At 49.7% G+C, this 16,643-nt stretch overlaps 2 protein-coding genes across 4 annotated transcripts in view; one reads left to right on the top strand and one right to left on the bottom strand.

Annotated features, from left to right (window-relative positions):
- The window catches only part of LOC116728443 (arf-GAP with Rho-GAP domain, ANK repeat and PH domain-containing protein 1), a 30,731-nt gene that overhangs the window by 1,554 nt on the left and 12,534 nt on the right, over nt 1-16,643 (top strand). The window contains exons 1-3 of one of the 3 annotated variants that reach the window (XM_032576565.1): nt 14,018-14,348; nt 15,467-15,543; nt 15,610-15,665. In XM_032576565.1, coding sequence (XP_032432456.1) covers nt 15,467-15,543; nt 15,610-15,665 — 133 coding nt within the window. In that variant the 5' untranslated portion in view covers nt 14,018-14,348. Of the gene's footprint in view, nt 1-14,017; nt 14,349-14,441; nt 14,930-15,466; nt 15,544-15,609; nt 15,666-16,643 lie in introns of those variants that run through there. The other 2 variants (XM_032576566.1, XM_032576567.1) reach the window with 2 other exon arrangements.
- On the bottom strand, nt 2,198-12,885 carry LOC116728444 (platelet-derived growth factor receptor beta-like). Its single transcript, XM_032576568.1, has 27 exons — nt 12,758-12,885; nt 11,944-12,010; nt 11,147-11,215; nt 10,847-10,941; nt 10,573-10,771; nt 9,343-9,603; nt 9,132-9,262; nt 8,651-8,732; nt 8,444-8,518; nt 8,178-8,361; nt 7,704-7,819; nt 7,513-7,624; nt 7,354-7,441; nt 7,171-7,279; nt 6,786-6,880; nt 6,565-6,697; nt 6,358-6,462; nt 6,186-6,290; nt 4,981-5,083; nt 4,809-4,915; nt 4,619-4,734; nt 3,777-3,899; nt 3,581-3,692; nt 3,402-3,501; nt 3,182-3,287; nt 2,801-3,111; nt 2,198-2,501 (listed from the first exon to the last, which is right to left on the bottom strand). The coding sequence occupies exons 3-27, from the start codon at nt 11,202-11,204 to the stop codon at nt 2,411-2,413; spliced, it is 3,117 nt and encodes a 1,038-aa protein (XP_032432459.1). The 5' UTR covers nt 11,205-11,215; nt 11,944-12,010; nt 12,758-12,885; the 3' UTR covers nt 2,198-2,410.

Below are 16,643 nucleotides of genomic sequence, written 5' to 3'. Positions count from 1 at the left end.
GCTCTGACATTTTTGAGAAAAGTATGAAAATGAATGCCTGAGAGCCTGAGTTTTCCCTGCGACACCAGTTCGCTCTGGAGAATCTTGACAGAAAACCGTAAACTTTAGAGAAATTTTGAAAACATTTTTCAGAAGCAGGCATTCGGTGCGATGTCAAGATCGACTTTTATACCAGTAGAGCGATATTTGTGGGCGTGAGGACGAGTTAAAAAGTCAGAAGTCCACCACAAATCACACTCTAAATTTCGGCAGTTGGAAATTTTGCTCGTTTTTGGCTAATTCCGTCGCCATTTTTTGTCGAAACCCCAATAAAAGTAATAGCCCGAATGCCGAGATCAAGCCGCACGTTTTGATACATTTGAAATATATAAATAAAGCGGCATTCTATTGACGGTAGAACAACAGGTGCCTTCCATGCATTGCTATGGCAGGTACCAAATATGTTTCATTATACAATAATTATATACGTGCTGTTTTTATAGTTTCTGACCGTTTTGCTCCAAAAACCAAAGCTCGATTTTTGTTGAGCTGAAGATAAGCTATCCTGACCGTGTGTGTGTGATTTCCGTGGTTTTATCGAGTCACAGACCGCAGTAGAACCTGGCAGATAGTAGAAACTGCCAGTAGCTGTTCGCAGCCCAGGCCGGCTGTAACAGCGCACACCTCCAGATTGTCCATGAGAGCCGACCGTATGAAGATTGAACTGCTGCAGCATCTGGACGTTAGCGTTATCGCTGCACAGTAATCCACCTCCATATCGCTGCAGCGTTAGATCCTCAACGTCCAGATGAGGAGCTGAGCTTCAGGACCAAACTGCAGCTGTTTTCACCACCTCAGAAATACGCAACGCAGAAACGATGATGATGATGGTGATGCGCTGCTTTCAGAAAACAACTATGGCACCATTTTATTTGAAGGGGTCTACATAAGACTGACATGACAGTCGTGAACATGGAGTGTTTATGAATGTTTGTGACCGTTGTCATTAAGTGTCATTCTGTAAATAACATTTTCAATGCAACTTTTAATAGAAATTTTCATTAAAAGGATCATTATTGACCAAATAATGCAAAGTTCACTCTTATATTGGACTTTTAATGCAACTCTACATTGATTAAATGTGTTATTTACCGAATGACACCTTATGACAACAGTTGTAAACTCTGTCCTGTTATTTATGAGTGTCATGTCTTATGTACAGTGCTCACCCCTTCAAATAAAGTGTTACAACCATCACCATTTTAGTTTGAGGAACATCCATCCATTTTCTTACGCCTTTGTCCCTTTTGAGGTCTGGTGCCTATCTCCAGCGAGACATTTCGGACGAGGCAGGGTACACCCTGGACAGGTCGCCAGTCCATCGAAGGTTTGAGGAACATAAGAATGTTATTTGTCCTACAATAATTAGAATAAAAATTGTTTCCATCATTTCCTGAAGCTTAAATAGATTCTAATGAGACGACCAGTAGATTATAACTCATCACATTCAACACAAACCAGTGTTTTATCCTTAGAGGTCATTTTAGTATTTTAATAAAAACTAAATGTTAATCTTCAGGCTGAATGAGAACCAGAACCAGAACACAGCTACAGTGAAACTGGTGACCCGGTTTGTGGTGTTGGCACCTGATCCGATTAGAAACCAGAAGAGGCTGCAGACAGAAACCCATAAACACGGAAAAACCTGAACCTGGTTCTGATTCAGCTAAAGGGACATTCCACCTGATTACCCAAAACCCACAGCAGTTTAATCTAGGTTAGAAACTAGATTATTGTGCTGTGACTTTGGAATAATCTAGTGCAGGTCTAAAATTAGTTCTTCAATCAGAGCAGGTTAGAGACGACAAGGGTGAAATTAGCTGGAAGTTTCACCAGATTCTTCAGATGATTCTGCATTAACTGGTCAATCTCAAAGCTAGCCTGATGTTAGCGAGCTAACTGGTTCATGCTAACAGCTTTCCGTCATTTAAAATGATCTGCTAAAGACTCTGGTGCTAAGTAAATGCTTCACGTTTTAACCTTCATTTACGTCTGAAAACCAGAAACTGAAAAGATTTACCTCCAAGAACTCCTGAACTCACCTGAAGGAAGCAGACATGCTACAGAAAACTAGCAGCAGTATGACCTCGCGACCCCCCAGGGATGGGGCAGAGAACTGATGATGAAGGTGGATCACGTCTGTTGAATGAGACTGAGAAGCTGTTGGATATATTTTATTGAAGCATTTGGTCCTGGGTCAGGACCGGATCAGGAGCAGGTAATCTGAGTAGAGCTACATGGCGTAGAGTATGACTGCGGATAAATCGGAGCCAGAGCTGCTTCTATCTTCGTATTAGCAGGAAATATGGCTGCTCCTCTGTCTCTGATAGGTCCAGCTGCACCGGGGCGGGGCCAACACCAGGCGGCACCTTCACAGGCAGCTCTCCTCCTCTTCCTCAGCAGGAGCTTCTGGTGGTGATGTCACTTCCTGTGACTCCAAGATGGCGGCTGACAGCAAAGGGCTGAAGGATAAAAACACAGTCAAGTCAAGGAAACGCCACTGAGAAGATATGTGACATGCTGTGCAGCTTCCTGCAGGAGTTTCACAATAAAAGCATGCTCTGTTTCCAGCTTGGTTCACCTGCATCCTTCCAGGATGGAAAAGGCCATCTGGACCCAGAACTAGAACCAGATCTGCCAGGTTCTACTGAAGTTAAAAAATGTCTCTCCAGAACCAAGATGTCAGCAGAGGTGCCTCTGACATCACTTCCTGCTAGCTGGGACAGAATGGCTGATTTATAGAGAGACTCTTCACAGGTACCTGACTGCGTCCAGCGCAGTGCTGCTGCTGGTTTCCATAGTGACGACAGGCATGATGCAAGGATTATGGGAGGGGCCTGAGTCATCTGGTTCCGCCTCCAGCAGGCGCTCCTTCACGTCAGAGGAAGGACTTCCTGTGAAGTGAAAGCCGAGTTCAGCTTCCTGGAAGCGTGCGGCACAGTGGGAGGAGTTTCTGTCCAACTGGACGTCCGTCTCTGTCTCCGTCTCGGTCGTCCGGGACAGGCTGCGTCTGGACTGCAGTACAGCCGGGCCGTCTCCTCTCAGGAAGTCTTCGGTCAGCTGGGCGTACCGCTGAGGACCCAACACACAGAGGAGTGACGACCCCACGCATGACTCGGACTGCTCATCCACATCAGCTCACCTGTCGGTAGTCAGCTGGCAACATGTTGCCCACAGCAGCAACCAATGATGAGAAAGATGGTCTGGAGAGAGGATCTTCATCCCAGCACTGCTTCATCACAGCATACCTGGAACCAGAAGACGTGTTGATGCAGGTTGAGGCGTATTGATGTGTGTTGAGGCGTGTGGAGACATGTTGAGTGTTGAGGCATGTTGAGACGGGTTGAGACGTGTCGTCGTACATGTCAGACGTAGCGTGTTCCGGTCGGTCCATTCTGTGTCCTCTTTTCAGAGCAGAACTAAACTGTCGGGTTGTCAGGAGGTCAGGATACGGGGCGCAGCCTGCCACACAATACACCACCTCGTGTAAACTGGTTACACTGGTTATACTGGGGTCTGTATACTGGTCAGACTGAGTTACCCAGAGAGAAGATCTCCCACAGCAGGACTCCGTAGGACCACACGTCGCTCTCAGTGCTGTAGATGTTCTGGAAGATGCTCTCTGGAGACATCCACCTCAGTGGCAGGAAGCTCTGAAACCAAACAGGCACAGGACACATGAGCTACCTGGTTGATGATGTCATCAATCAGGGACCAATGTCTTGTGTGGGACTGACGTTTCTCCTGATGACGTAATCTTCGTCCTTCTGAAGGTCTCTGGCCAAACCAAAATCACAGATCTTCAGCAGCTTCCCCTCACAGACCAGGACGTTCCTGGCTCCCAGGTCTCTGTGGACACACTGAGGGACACACAACATTTGGACAACATGTCAGGCAGTAAAACGGTTCTAGAGACATCTGGACCTAGACGTCCCAGGTGGGACTCTTGAGGGTCTTTGCTGCTTCTCCAAACCGTTTCATCCAAGTTCTTGAACAGAACACTTTCAGATGAAGTAAACTTTGACCTCTGAATCACTCAGACCAACAGCCACAATCTGCTCATGTGTGATGGGAGGAAACTTCTCCAAGGTGCTGCCCAAAGAGCTGAACGTCTCAGAAGGAAGAAGAACAGAGGAAGAATCGTCTGACCAGCAGTACTTCCTCTGAAAGCAGCTCATCAGTAATCAGGGGTAGCTGAGTTAATGGCTCCAGTGGCACCAGAACCATATTGTTGGTCCAAACGTGAAGACTTTGCTGAAACGTGTCTGGAGAAGGTCAGGAGGTCCATCAGGATCAGGGTTAGGGTTACAGCCTATCCTGGGATAATTCCCTGGGTTATGTTGTGGTTGGTCAAACTGTAGCAAACATCCGGCATTGTTAAGGACTCCAGCTGATCTTCTCTGGTTTTCATTCAAAGTTGAACAGATTTTTTTAAACCTTGTTTTTGATCTGGAGACACTTCGTCCAGTTGGTGCGACATTAAAAAGACAAATTCAGCCGAGTCAAACTGAGCATATGGGTTGATCAAGCAGGATGGAGGAGAGTCTGGCTGCAGAAAGCAACATGGCGGCGGTCGTACCTTCCTGGAGGACAGGAAATCCATGGCCTGAGCGACCTGGAAGGAGAAACTGAGCAGGTCTTCCAGGGTGAGGACGGGAGAGTCACTAAGGAGGAGCGATGGCGCCTTCTGGTGGTCTGAAAGAGAACAGCAGTGGTGATCATAAGTTCATCTTGTTCCTGTTTGTGTTTACCTGATCACATGACATCACCTGTGGGGGCGTGGCTTATCCCCTGCTCGGTGTCCTTCAGCTCCTTCAGAGGGACATAACGTCCCCGTCCATCTTGGTTCATGTCCATGTAGCCGCCGTCGCTGTTACTGTGGGCGAGAGACAGTGAGCAATCACTGGGAGAGAGAGGTCAGAGGTCAGAGGGTTGGCTCACCTCCTGATGGGCATGTCCACCTGTCCAAATGTGTCTTTGTTCCTCTGCAAGTAGCTCAGCAGGTTGCCATGACGACAGAACTCAGTGATCAGGTAAACTGGACCTGGAACACGGAACCGGACTTTATTCTTTGTTCTAAACTCTGAATGAGGTCTGAGCACACCTGGACAGAACCAGTTAGACCCGACAGAACATCTGGCTGAGCAGCGGTTCTGATGGTGAACCAGGATCTGGGTTTCAGGTTCTGATGGTGAACCAGGATCTGGGTTTCAGGTTCTGATGGTGAACCAGGATCTGAGTTTCAGGCCCCGCCCACTCCAGGTTATTTCCAGTATAATCTCTGGTTTCTTTCCTCTCAGGCTGGTGAGACGATCACAGAGTTCAGCTCCTCTTTATCATTTTTCAGCTTAATTGACCAATGAAGCTAAATGTTGCTGCATGTGCTATTTTTCCTGATGTGTAATTTCTTTTCCATGTTTGTCTAATTTATCCAGAGAAACTCCCATCTTATAAACTATGGAGTACTTACACTTACCAAGCAACCCAAAACAGAAGCATCTAGTTTAAATACTTTATAAACTGTGGAGTATTTATTACTTTAGACGCTCAACCAAGAATAGAAATCAAACCTATTAGAACAAAAAGATCCAGAGGATTTCACTCAACCCATAGCAGCAATTAGAACAAACTTAGAGTTCAGAGAAACGACTCATTATCTTAGATCCACATTCAGGACCATCTACTTTATAGAATCAAGCATGGAGAACCAACACTTAGTTTTGTCAGATCAAGAATTCAGAGAAACCTCGACTAGTTTATAAATTCTTATTCTTATTAAACATGGGGAACAAATATGTAGCTCTATACTTTTACCTTTTTGTAAAAGTTTTGTACTTTTGTTTTTCATTTGTTGTTTTGTTTGTATTTTCTCTAATTCACGTAAAACACTTTGAATTGCCTTGTTGCCAAAAATGTGCTATATAAATAAAATGATTTTACTTTTCCTAACCAATCACACGGCTGCGTCGGAATGGAAATTTTTGCCTATAATCCAGTTTCACTCTGGGATTTGGGCCCATTTTTCCTGTAACATCTTTATTCTGGATTACATCTGGATTACATCTGGATTAGCTGTTAACAGTTTAATCCGGATCAGGGCAGAATGTGAAACCAGAAGTGGATCTCCTGAGGTGTGCAATGTGTACCTGGGCTGGTGCAGGCTCCCAGCAGGTTGACAACGTTCAGATGAGGACCCAGGTAACCCAGAACCTTTAACTCGGACACGAGAGACTGGGCCGCATCCCTCCTGGCTGCAAAACCACAACCACAGGCTGAGACGCAGCTTTGACTCAGACACTCAGAGGGGGAGGACCTTACATTTCATGATCTTCACTGCAGCTTTGGTTGGTGAGTCAGAGCCAGTCAGACCAGAAACTGTTGCCTCTACAACCCGTCCAAATGGACCAGAACCCAGGACCTGACCTGCAGACAGACAGACACTAGTCTGACCTGACGGGGCGTTTGTGGGTGAACTGAATGCAGAGTTTCTGCCAGGCAGAGCCTACAGGTGCTGGTGCTATGTACCGAGTGCCACCTGGTCTCTGGGGATCTCCCAGGCGGAGCTGTAGGGCAGGTCTCCAGGGTCCACGTAGGAACCCGGCTGTCCGTCAGAACCTTCAGACTCCATCAGCTTCCAGCGAGCTTCATAGTGAGGCTTCTGCAGACACGAAGAGACCAGACTCCAGACTCTTTGGGCCGTAGCAGAGGTTTGGTAAATAAATACTCAACCTGATGATCTTACTGACGTTTCTCCAGAGAGCAATGAGGATGATGAAGAAGATCACACCTATGATGACCAGGACCAGGACCGCCACCAAGACGACCACTTGGGACAGAAGGGCTGGAAGAAGAAGGTCAGAGTCTTACATGGAGTCTCAACGGGAACATCAGTCTCTTCTCCAAGACTTCTCAAACCTCAACCGAACATCCCTGATCTGCTCTAGAGCAGATCCCTGGTCATGTCTGACCAGCTGCTTTTCAGCTCGGTTTCAGGATCGACCTTCTGAGGTTCAGCAGCTGATGGATCCTCAACACCACAGAGGATTCAGCCTGGATCATCCTGCAGCATGCTTCAGGTTGGAGGATTCACCCTGAACCACAGAGGTGCTTCCATACTCCAGCAGTACTTACAGGTGCGAAGGACTCGCAGGTCTCGCGCTCGTCCTCCTGCTGCGTTCGTAGCTTCGCAGCGAACAGCCGACACAGAGTTCAGAGTTTTCAGAGTCAACACACTTTTTACCTGAACAGGTGACACACACGGGTGGTTAGCCAATGGTCAATTAGCCCCTCCCACATTGTGATGATGATGGTTACCAGGGTACCGCCTCCTTCTATCACTGTGGTGACGTCCTGTTCCAACGTCCCTAACTGGCTCCTCCAACCGTCACTCAGATTACTGCACCTGCAGCAGGAAAATCAAAAGGTTACCATGGAAACATGGTTGTCGTTTCACCTGTGTGTATGGGTGTCTACCTGATCGAACGTGGACAGGTGTACCAGGTAACAGATGGAGTCGGGACTCCCTCACTGACACACAGGATGTCTTTCTTATCAACTTCTGACAGAGACACAATCCTTGGAGGAGCTGGACAAGGACACACTGGCAAGTGAACTCACAGATTGGTAAATACCCCTCAGGTGACCAGTCAGCATATCTCTCTCACCTGTGACCTGCAGGTAGAAGATGACGTCCTCTCTGCTGTCCTCGTTGGATGCAGTTGCAGTGTAAGTTCCTGTCTGGTCCAACTGCACCTGATGGAGCGTCAGGGTGCTCACATACCTGCAATCAACCAATCATTCCACCAACCAACCAACTGGATAGCATGTTTTAGAGTTTAAAGGAGGACCAACACCGTCTGATGAAGGAAAGACTCAGTGACTGTCCCAGCTGAGAACAGTAGACAGTTCAGCTGGATTCTACCTGGGAAGGAGAACTTTTGTCACCACAGAGCTGTTCCCACCAGATGTCGATGTGAGGACCCTGAACTTTAAACCCTGTGGTTCCTGACCTCAACCTGCCGGAAGGTTTCCAGTTCCTCTCCGGACAGCACCAGGTCAAGTTAAAGATCCGGCTGAGCTGAAGGTGTGAACCTCCACCTCTCACTGCACTAAACTGATTAACGAATCTTCCCACATACCTGCTGCTGGTCAGGTGAGTGGTGTTGATGGAGCTGGTTTCTATGGCGATAGTCTGGTTTGGCCTGGACCAGGTGAAGGTGGGCGTGGGGTGGGCGTCACATTGTACCTTCAACTCCACGGTGTGGTGGACGAGAGATGAGATGTTGGTCTCACCTGAGGGCCACAGGTAGACATAGCCTCGGTCTGCAGAGAGGGAGGAGTTACCTGTACCTGTTCATGTGTCTGTGTGTGTGTGTCGGCGTGTGTGTGTGTGTGCGCTACTGACCCAGAACAGTTATTGTGATGTTTTTCCTCACGGTCCATCTAAACTGCGAGTCCTGAGCTTTGCACACATACACACCTGCAGGAAACAGTCACCATGGTAACAAGCTGTCAACTAAAGCAGCAGCATCAGTTGCCATAGCAATCTGTTGACGTCAAGAGTCTTACTGCAGTGGCGTGTAAGATCTGATAGACCTGCTGAAACACATACCTGAGTCTGACTCTGTTGCCTTGGAGATGTTAATGAACGAGCGAATTTCATTGGACAGGATGTCTGTCAGAGGTTCTACTTCCTGTAGAGAAACCATTCATTTGACGGTTACTGAACATCACCATTCAGATAAAATGCAATAAAAACAGCCACCATGGTGCTTTGGTGTTCTTCCATGTTTTAACTCTGAAGGCTCCCACATACTCTAGTGTACTGAGATGCACGGCCCCCCCATGCCAGGGTGAGGGATCCGACCCCCCATACGGCCAGAACCTCTGTCATGACTGAGATGCTGTGACTCAGATTCCCTGAGCCCTTGGCTCTGTTCCACCTGCCAGATGTTGCCTACAGCCAAGTCCGAGTCATGACTCGGTGAATCAACTCCTACCATTGCACTCCAGATTCAGAAAGCAGAAAGGAAGTAGGATAGTCTGTAAGAGTCATCCTGCTGCTATTGACTCAGTACTGTTGCCATGGCTACCTGTCTGCGGGGGAAGGTCCAAGTGAAGAAGGCCATGTCCACATCTCTGACGGAGCAGTTCATGGTCAGGACCTCCCCCTGCTTCAGGACCTGGCTGGACACTGACAGCTCCATCTCCATCTGCTTCGGTTCTGAGGACAGACCGGAGACAGAGACAGCTGGTCACTACAGGTGGGTCCAGAATGCTTTGGGTCAGTAAAAGTGTCCTTACCGAGGACGGTGAAGACATAGAAAACCTGGGACTCCTTCTCCTGGTCTCCGTCTGTCGCCACGCAGACATGTCCTGCATCGTTGAGGCGTCCCATGAAGCCCAGAGCCGGCTCGTATCTGACCCCGCCCACTGCGGTTCTGCCGGGTCGTTCGAACAGAGAGACGTTGAGCTTTGGGTCGGACACCACGCAGGGAATGGTACCTTCCTCTGAGTGCTTGTACACCTGGGAGGAATTCTGTGGGACGAACCACTGCTCTGGACCTGAGGAAGGAAACCAACAAATGGACTGAACATTTGGTCCAAATGATCTGACGGAATCTTTTCTCCATCCTCTCTGTGGGAGAGGATGGAGAAACCTCTCCCACAGAGAGAGAAGATGGCCAGAGCAGGAGAAAATCTGAATAAACTTTGGGTTTGAAGAAGCTTCAAGAAGGTGGACATGTTTCACCAGGTAGTCTGGGGCTCCACCAGCTGCAGCCCCTGCACTACTGCTGAGGTTCGGTCCAAGCTGGACTACGAGTCCGTCTGAGGAACCCGAGGACTATCAGGACAGGAGGGTCCAGATGAAACAGTCCTCGTTGAAGGACGAGAGGATTTTGTTCCTCTCTCAACATTGGTTCACAGATGAGCTGCTGCATCCACCAAGACTTCTCCAGAACATCAGAGAGCTGCAACAATGTGCTTCATCAGGACTCAATAGACCTCCCTCTGACCCCACAGACCTCCCTCTGACCCCACAGACCTCCCTCTGACCCCGCAGACCTCCCTCTGACCCCGCAGACCTCCCTCTGACCCCGCGGACCTCCCTCTGACCCCACGGACCTCCCTCTGACCCCGTGGACCTCCCTCTGACCCCGCAGACCTCCCTCTGACCCCGCAGACCTCCCTCTGACCCCGCAGACCTCCCTCTGACCCCGCAGACCTCCCTCTGACCCCGCAGACCTCCCTCTGACCCCGCGGACCTCCCTCTGACTCCGCGGACCTCCCTCTAACCCGATGGATCTTCTGAAGTTCCGCCTCCACCCAGAAGACCTTCAGTTCTCTGACTGGTCTCCTGGGTTCTCTGGACTCACCAGTGCTTTAAGCCACTGGTTCTTCACAGCATCATCAGAAGGCGTGAAACAGAAGCCTGCAGGTCCAATCAGAGTGGTTCTGATTGGATCAGGGTGGTTCTGGACACTCTGAAACCCCACCAAGTTTCCTGCTCACGAACTTGTTGAGGACCGTTACCTTGTCCAGGTACGAAGACGTCCACCGCGCGGCTCTGATCGGCAGACGGCTCCTCGCAGGTGTACCTGCCGGAGCTCCTCCAGGTGGCGCCAAAGAGCTGCAGGATGCGACTGGAGCCGTCGACTTGCACCAGAACCTCTGGACCTCCGTCAGCATCCTGAGGCAAGCGCCACTTCACCTCACTCCACCCTGAACACACCTGTGGACAGGAAGACAGGGGGCGCTGCAGAGACACTCAGGTGGATCTGCCTAGAGAAGGGCAGGTGAAGCTCACCACGGAGAAATTGGACTGTGATTGGAGGAGAACTTCTGGGGAGGAAGGTAGCAGCTCCAGGGCCACGCCCCCTTCTGGACGGCTCAGGAACACACCTGGACAGACGGACAGGAAGCTCCGGTTGGTCAGAACCACAATGATGTGACGGAGAAGCCATACATCCGGTAGAGGGTTCTACAGAACCGACCCGGCCCAGCCGGTCCACTGTTCCTCTCAGAACCAACCAACCGACTGTAGAACCTGGGCCAGTTCCTCAGGACAGGTAGAAGGCCTCACCTGGGGAAAGCTTCTTAAACTCACCCAGCAGGAAGTGCAGGAGGCTCAGACTTCCTGTTGTGGCTCTGATGGATGCCGTCATGGCTGCTGGTCCTGATGGACATTTCACAATAAAAGTCTGTTAGAAGCCGAGGCCTGGAGATGAAACTTTCAGACGCCTCCGACTTCAGCCTGAAGACCTGAAATTGATCAGATTCCATCAATCAGCTGATCAGCTCTGATCAGCCAAGCATGGTCCTCTAATCCAGATTATTCTGATCATCCCGACTGATCCGAGTGTTTATATCAGACCCAGGGTCAGATTCATCTGCCAGATTGTTAACGAGCCTCTTAACATGTCTATCAGGTTCTGATTCAGTTTTATGAGTTGGACTCGACTTCTCCTCTGACTCGTCTGCCGGACCAGGACCGGGTCTAGAACCGTTCTGTCCCTGTGGTTCTGTTCAGCAAACTGTCTGAACAGAACCACAGGGAAAGGCAGGGTACTGACCCAGATTCTGGTTCTGGTGGGTTTTCCTGGAGGCAGCGTCTGTTAAAGCAGTTGAGCTCCTTCAAACAGACGGAAACAAATCCCTCACTGTGCCGGAGGGCAGCCGTCCAATCAGAGCTCGTCCTGCTCTGGGCTCAGCCAATCACAGCTGGTCCTGGTTGAGGAAAGAATGTGGCTGGACCACAGAAGAAGAAAATAAACAAGAAGGTATTTCCTGTGGCTGCAGCGAGGAGGGAGAGAGAGAGTAGCTGCTGTGTCCTCGTCCTCAGGTAACGTCTGTCCAGGTAACCTGCAGCAGCCAATCACAAAGTAGTTGTGATGTCACTCTCACCTGGCTGTCAGCGCCCCATGTGACCTGTTGTCTGGCACCTGATTGGTTTAGACTGATCACCTCTGACCTGCAGACAGAGAAAGAAAGAGTGAGCAGAACCAGAACAAGAACCAGCAGCTGTCACACCTCAGGACACGGGAAGGTGAGCTGAGGTCACGATGATGTCATGATGGTCATGAGGTCATGATGCGGTCATGTGACTGTCTGGGGTCAGCAGCAGATGCTCATGATGTCACAACAACAGCAGCATCCTTCTTGGTCTCTGAGCTCACCGGGCTCAGATGCAGAAGCTCCAGAACCTCCTGTCTTAGGTCCGGTTCTGGGTCCAGATCCAAGTCCAGTTCCAGTTCCAGTTAGAGGTCCAGATGGAGATCTGGGTCCAGCTCCGGTCCCGGTCCGGTCCATGTATTTGGAGCTGTCCGTCCATCTTAGAACCCTTCAGTTGGTCCTGATGTCATTCTGCCAGAATAGTTTTGCTGGTTCTGGCAGTTCAGTCGGGTTCTTTAGGAACCTGGAAGTTCTGTGAGGATCTGGATGACCGGATCAGAACCGCCGGCTGCTGATCTGGGACCAGATCCTCTGTGGATCAACTTCCTGACCTGAAACAAGTTTCAGAGCAACCGTGGAGGGGATCGGATCAGAACCAGCAGAACTCCACTCAGAGACTTTTCCTGCCAGACTGCCTGGGTTCAGAACCCAGAACCTCCAACCAGACCAGCAGAACCTCCAGCCGCACAGACGGAACCTCCAACTGGACCGGCAGAACCTCAGAACTGCAGAATCAGCAAAAGTTACAGAAAGAAAAGTTAGAAACCTTCAGATGAAGCTCCACTCCTCGGTTCTATCGGATCTTCCTCACTGTTCCTCTTCCTCACTGCTCCTCTTCAGTCTGACTCTGATCCAGCTGGGCGAGCGAGAAAGAGAGAGGAGGTCTGTTTTCAATTCGCTCGCTCGCCCGCCCCGTCTCTCCTCTGACAGGAAGTGGGTCGGGTCTAAACACCAGTTTCTACCCATATGAGGACCTTGTGTAGGATTCATTTTAGTAAACGTGTTTATCTGTAACCCAGACATTTTCCCTAAACCACGGGGTCAGCGCAGTAGAACCGGGCTTTGGGCCCCATAATGCCATCGGTCTTCACAAGGATAGAAATACATCAGAAATGGGCCTAATTAGAATAGCTAAACCAGAACACACACATGCACTAACGCACATACAGCAGTATGGGAGCTTCAGACTGTCTTCAGTTCATGTCAGTGAAAACTCTAAACCCAGGCTTTACTGAACCAGAACCACGTGAGGTTCTGGTCCTGGTTTTGTTCATGGTCCTGTTTCTGGTCCAGCTCAGTAAGCAGCAGCAGCTGAATGCAGGAGTGAAGCAAACTGTGCTGGCATTAAGGAGCCAGCAGGGGGCAGAAACGCCTCAGAATGTTGTCACTGTGGCTGAGGAAGAGTTTGGTGGAAATGTTTCTGAAATAACTGATCAGAAAATCCGATTTAGAATATAAATTAATTCTGGCATTTTAAAGACTGAAATATAAAATACTAATAAAGTAAAACTTTTTCAAATAAATCTTTTTCAATATTAAAATATCATAAAATGAATAGTTATAGCAGGCGGTGTGTATACTAAAGCCTGCAGTAGCTGCATCCAGCCCAGAGGACTGCAAAGCTTCACACTCACCGTCTGCTGGTGGAGAGCTACTGGAAGGTTCTGATCACAGGTTCTGATGAACCAGGTTCATCTGAACAGAACCAGGCTCTCTATCTGGTTAGATCTGACAGAACCAGGCTCTCTATAGGGTTAGATCTGACAGAACCAGGCTCTCTATAGGGTTAGATCTGACAGAACCAGGGTCTCTATCTGATGCCTTTGTGATCAGAACCAGTTGACCCAGATCCGATTGGCTCAACAGCAGGAACACAGACCCTGTTCTGGTGCCAGAGAGATGGTTCTGCTTTTAGGCCAGATTCAGAACCACAATGACCCAAAGCTGGGCCTGTAGGTGGTGCCGCTTCACTGAGACCCAGGTAAATAAGGGGCGTGGCATAATGGGGCGTGGTCTGATGGGGGCGTGGTCTTAAAGAAAGTCAACAGATTAAATCTTGTCCCAGTTGTCAGAACCAGAGATCCTCTCTGGGTCGGATGTCTCACTCTGACGCCAACTGAAGCTCCCAGAACTGGACCATTACAGCAGAACCTTTCAGACCGGCTGGATCGGGTTTCAGTGGGACTCAGATCTGCTGTCTGACAAGTCACTCTTCATCACCATCGTCATCATCATCAGCTCTCAGGGAATTCTGCAGATCAGATCAGCGGGTCAGAACCGCGTACAGCCTGAAGGTTCTGAAACTCCTGGACCGACACCAGAATCTGGAGTTCTGATTCTGATGCAGGTTTGACACGGTAAATACACACGCACACGCTCACACACACACACACACCCCCACACACGTACATGCCCGCACACAAGCACACGCACACACAGCAACATGACTCGGCACAGCCAGAGGAAGCTCCGCCCACATTCCTGCAGCAGGTAGAACAAGTGAAGCCGCTCTATAAAACCGTCTCAGAGGAACTGGCGGTCCTGCTCTGGTGAAACGTCCTCTGTAAAGTTCTGATAGTTCTGGTTCTGAAGGTTCTGAGCTAGCAGGTTCTGACTTCCCAGTTCGGATTAGAACCTGGGCTCTGTGGATCTCTGGATCCCATTTTGTCTGGTTTTGGTTCTGGAAACATCTCTGGACTCCTTCAGAAGTCCAGCATGTTAGACCGGACCAGACCAGAACCCTGAGAGTTCTGCAAAGGGTGTCCTCACAGAGACAGAAAACCAGCCGCAGCAGTTTATTAGAGCAGAAAAGAATAGAGCAGACACACCCGGTCCACAGGTGAGCCACAGGTAGCAGTGCAGGTCCCGGGACAGACAGGTGAACCAGTGAACAGGTGAACTGCAGGTGTCTGGGAGCCTCTGAGGAGACGACAGCAAGGTAAGATCTGCTTCTGTTTCTCAGGAAGACTTTACCTGTTCAGGTGAACCCAAACTGAGGGTTAGGAGAACATGGAGAAGGGAGGTTCTGGGTTCTATTGGCAAGCGGTTCTGAAAGAAGGAGACCCAGATTCGGTTACAGGAGTTAAACTGAAATCTGCTGATTAATTTTTCGTTTAGAGAAACTGATTTAGTTTTTCCATAAATGTTAAGAAGCTGATTGGTTCTAGTGGACCATCGTCTCTGGGTCGGTACCAGGCCCGTGTGTCATATAGGAGTCCAGGTCCTGGTGATATCATACCCTCCATGTTGTTAGGAAACGTCTCCGTGGAGACGGGATGGATCCGAACACTCAGGGTCCGACTTGGCTCTCCTCATGTCTTCGCTTTATTGGTTCAGGGAAATGTCTGGCTCTTCCAGGTGTGTCTTCCTCCTGAGAAAGGAGCTGGGAACGACCTTTGACCTCTCCCTGCTAGGTGTGTTTTCCTCAGGAAGGTCAGTGTCAGCTCTGATGGGTCTCTGTGCTCTTGCTCTGCAGATGGCTCTGCCCCCTTCTCCTCCAGTTCCAAAACCTCGGCTCCACTCCTCCAAGAGCGTCCCCTCAGTCCTAAACAGGTGAGCTCACCTGGTACCGATTCATCCACCGGACCGACTCGGGCTGACTCAGACTTTGTGTTTCAGAAACCCGGCTCATGAGCTGCAGCTGAGCTTCCCAAGAGGACGGCACCAGAGCACAGGTAAACACTCTGGTTCTGGTTCCAGTCCAGATCCGGCCTCACTGAAGGTCCAACAGGTTCACTACTCTAACCAGCAGGCATCTAATGACCTTTGACCTCCTGGTCACAGATGAGGTCACAGACTGACCTCAGCAGGTTGGCTCCAGCTGTGACATCATCATGACCTCATCAGAGCATCATGGTGAGACAGCTTGCCGCCAGGATGTAAACAGGAGTTTCCAGGTGCGCTCTGATTGGTCCGTCTGCCTGCGAGTCATCAGATGGACCTGACTGGTCCGGTTCTGGGAGATTCTGTTCAGCAGCAGGAATTTTATCTGCAACCTTTCCTGTCCTCTGCTGTGATGTCATCATCTTCCAGAACCGGACCCACTTGGACCCACCTGATCGGTTCTGAAGGACCACCGTTCCTACTGAACCAGGAGAAAAACTGTTTGATATGCAGGTTTATCAGAAATGATCTCGGTTCCGAACCAGAACCGGAACCAGAAGCCATGGCAGAGCAGAACCTGGGCTCTGACTCTGGGCTCTTAGTTTTCATGTCAGGAATCATGAACACTGTTTAGTTTTCTTGTCTTACCGGTTGTCATCCGGTAAGAGATTCTCTCAGCTGATAAACCATCTTAGTTTCTCTTTCTTGAAGATAAAAATCTGTGGCCCTCTCTTCTCCTTTCAGTTTGTTATTCAGAGGAGAGATCGGTCACATGACCCGGGCCGCTGAGGCCCGTCACAAGACCCGGGTTGACTGATTGTTCACCAGCAGCTGCTGACGTAGACCAGCAGAACCAGTCTGACCGGCCGGCTCCAGCAATACTTCTGTGAACCAGTCTGTCCTCAGACGCTGTTCTGTTGAGCTCAGTCTGGAGCTGGACCAGAACCTCTGCAGCCTGAACGGACCAGAACCGAGCCTGGAACCAGGCTGAGCTGCAGAACTGTTGGCTCTCGGCTCGTTCTGAGAGGGAATCTGATCAGACATTGAGT

Source organism: Xiphophorus hellerii, chromosome 11 (assembly GCF_003331165.1).
Source record: "Xiphophorus hellerii strain 12219 chromosome 11, Xiphophorus_hellerii-4.1, whole genome shotgun sequence".
Taxonomy (NCBI): domain Eukaryota; kingdom Metazoa; phylum Chordata; class Actinopteri; order Cyprinodontiformes; family Poeciliidae; genus Xiphophorus; species Xiphophorus hellerii.
Note: the sequence above shows the minus strand (reverse complement) of the source record. Positions and strands in the feature narration are given on the sequence as shown.

What these genes read in the sequence shown, in the direction of transcription:
- LOC116728444 (XM_032576568.1), bottom strand. Translation starts at nt 11,204, where the DNA reads ATGACGGCATCCATCAGAGCCACAACAGGAAGTCTGAGCCTCCTGCAC. An exon ending in CAGAGACCAGGTGGCACTCG is followed by an intron (nt 6,463 to 6,564) that starts GTACATAGCACC and finishes GTCTGTCTGCAG; the next exon opens with GTCAGGTCCTGGGTTCTGGT. An exon ending in GTGGACATGCCCATCAGGAG is followed by an intron (nt 4,916 to 4,980) that starts GTGAGCCAACCC and finishes TCTCGCCCACAG; the next exon opens with TAACAGCGACGGCGGCTACA.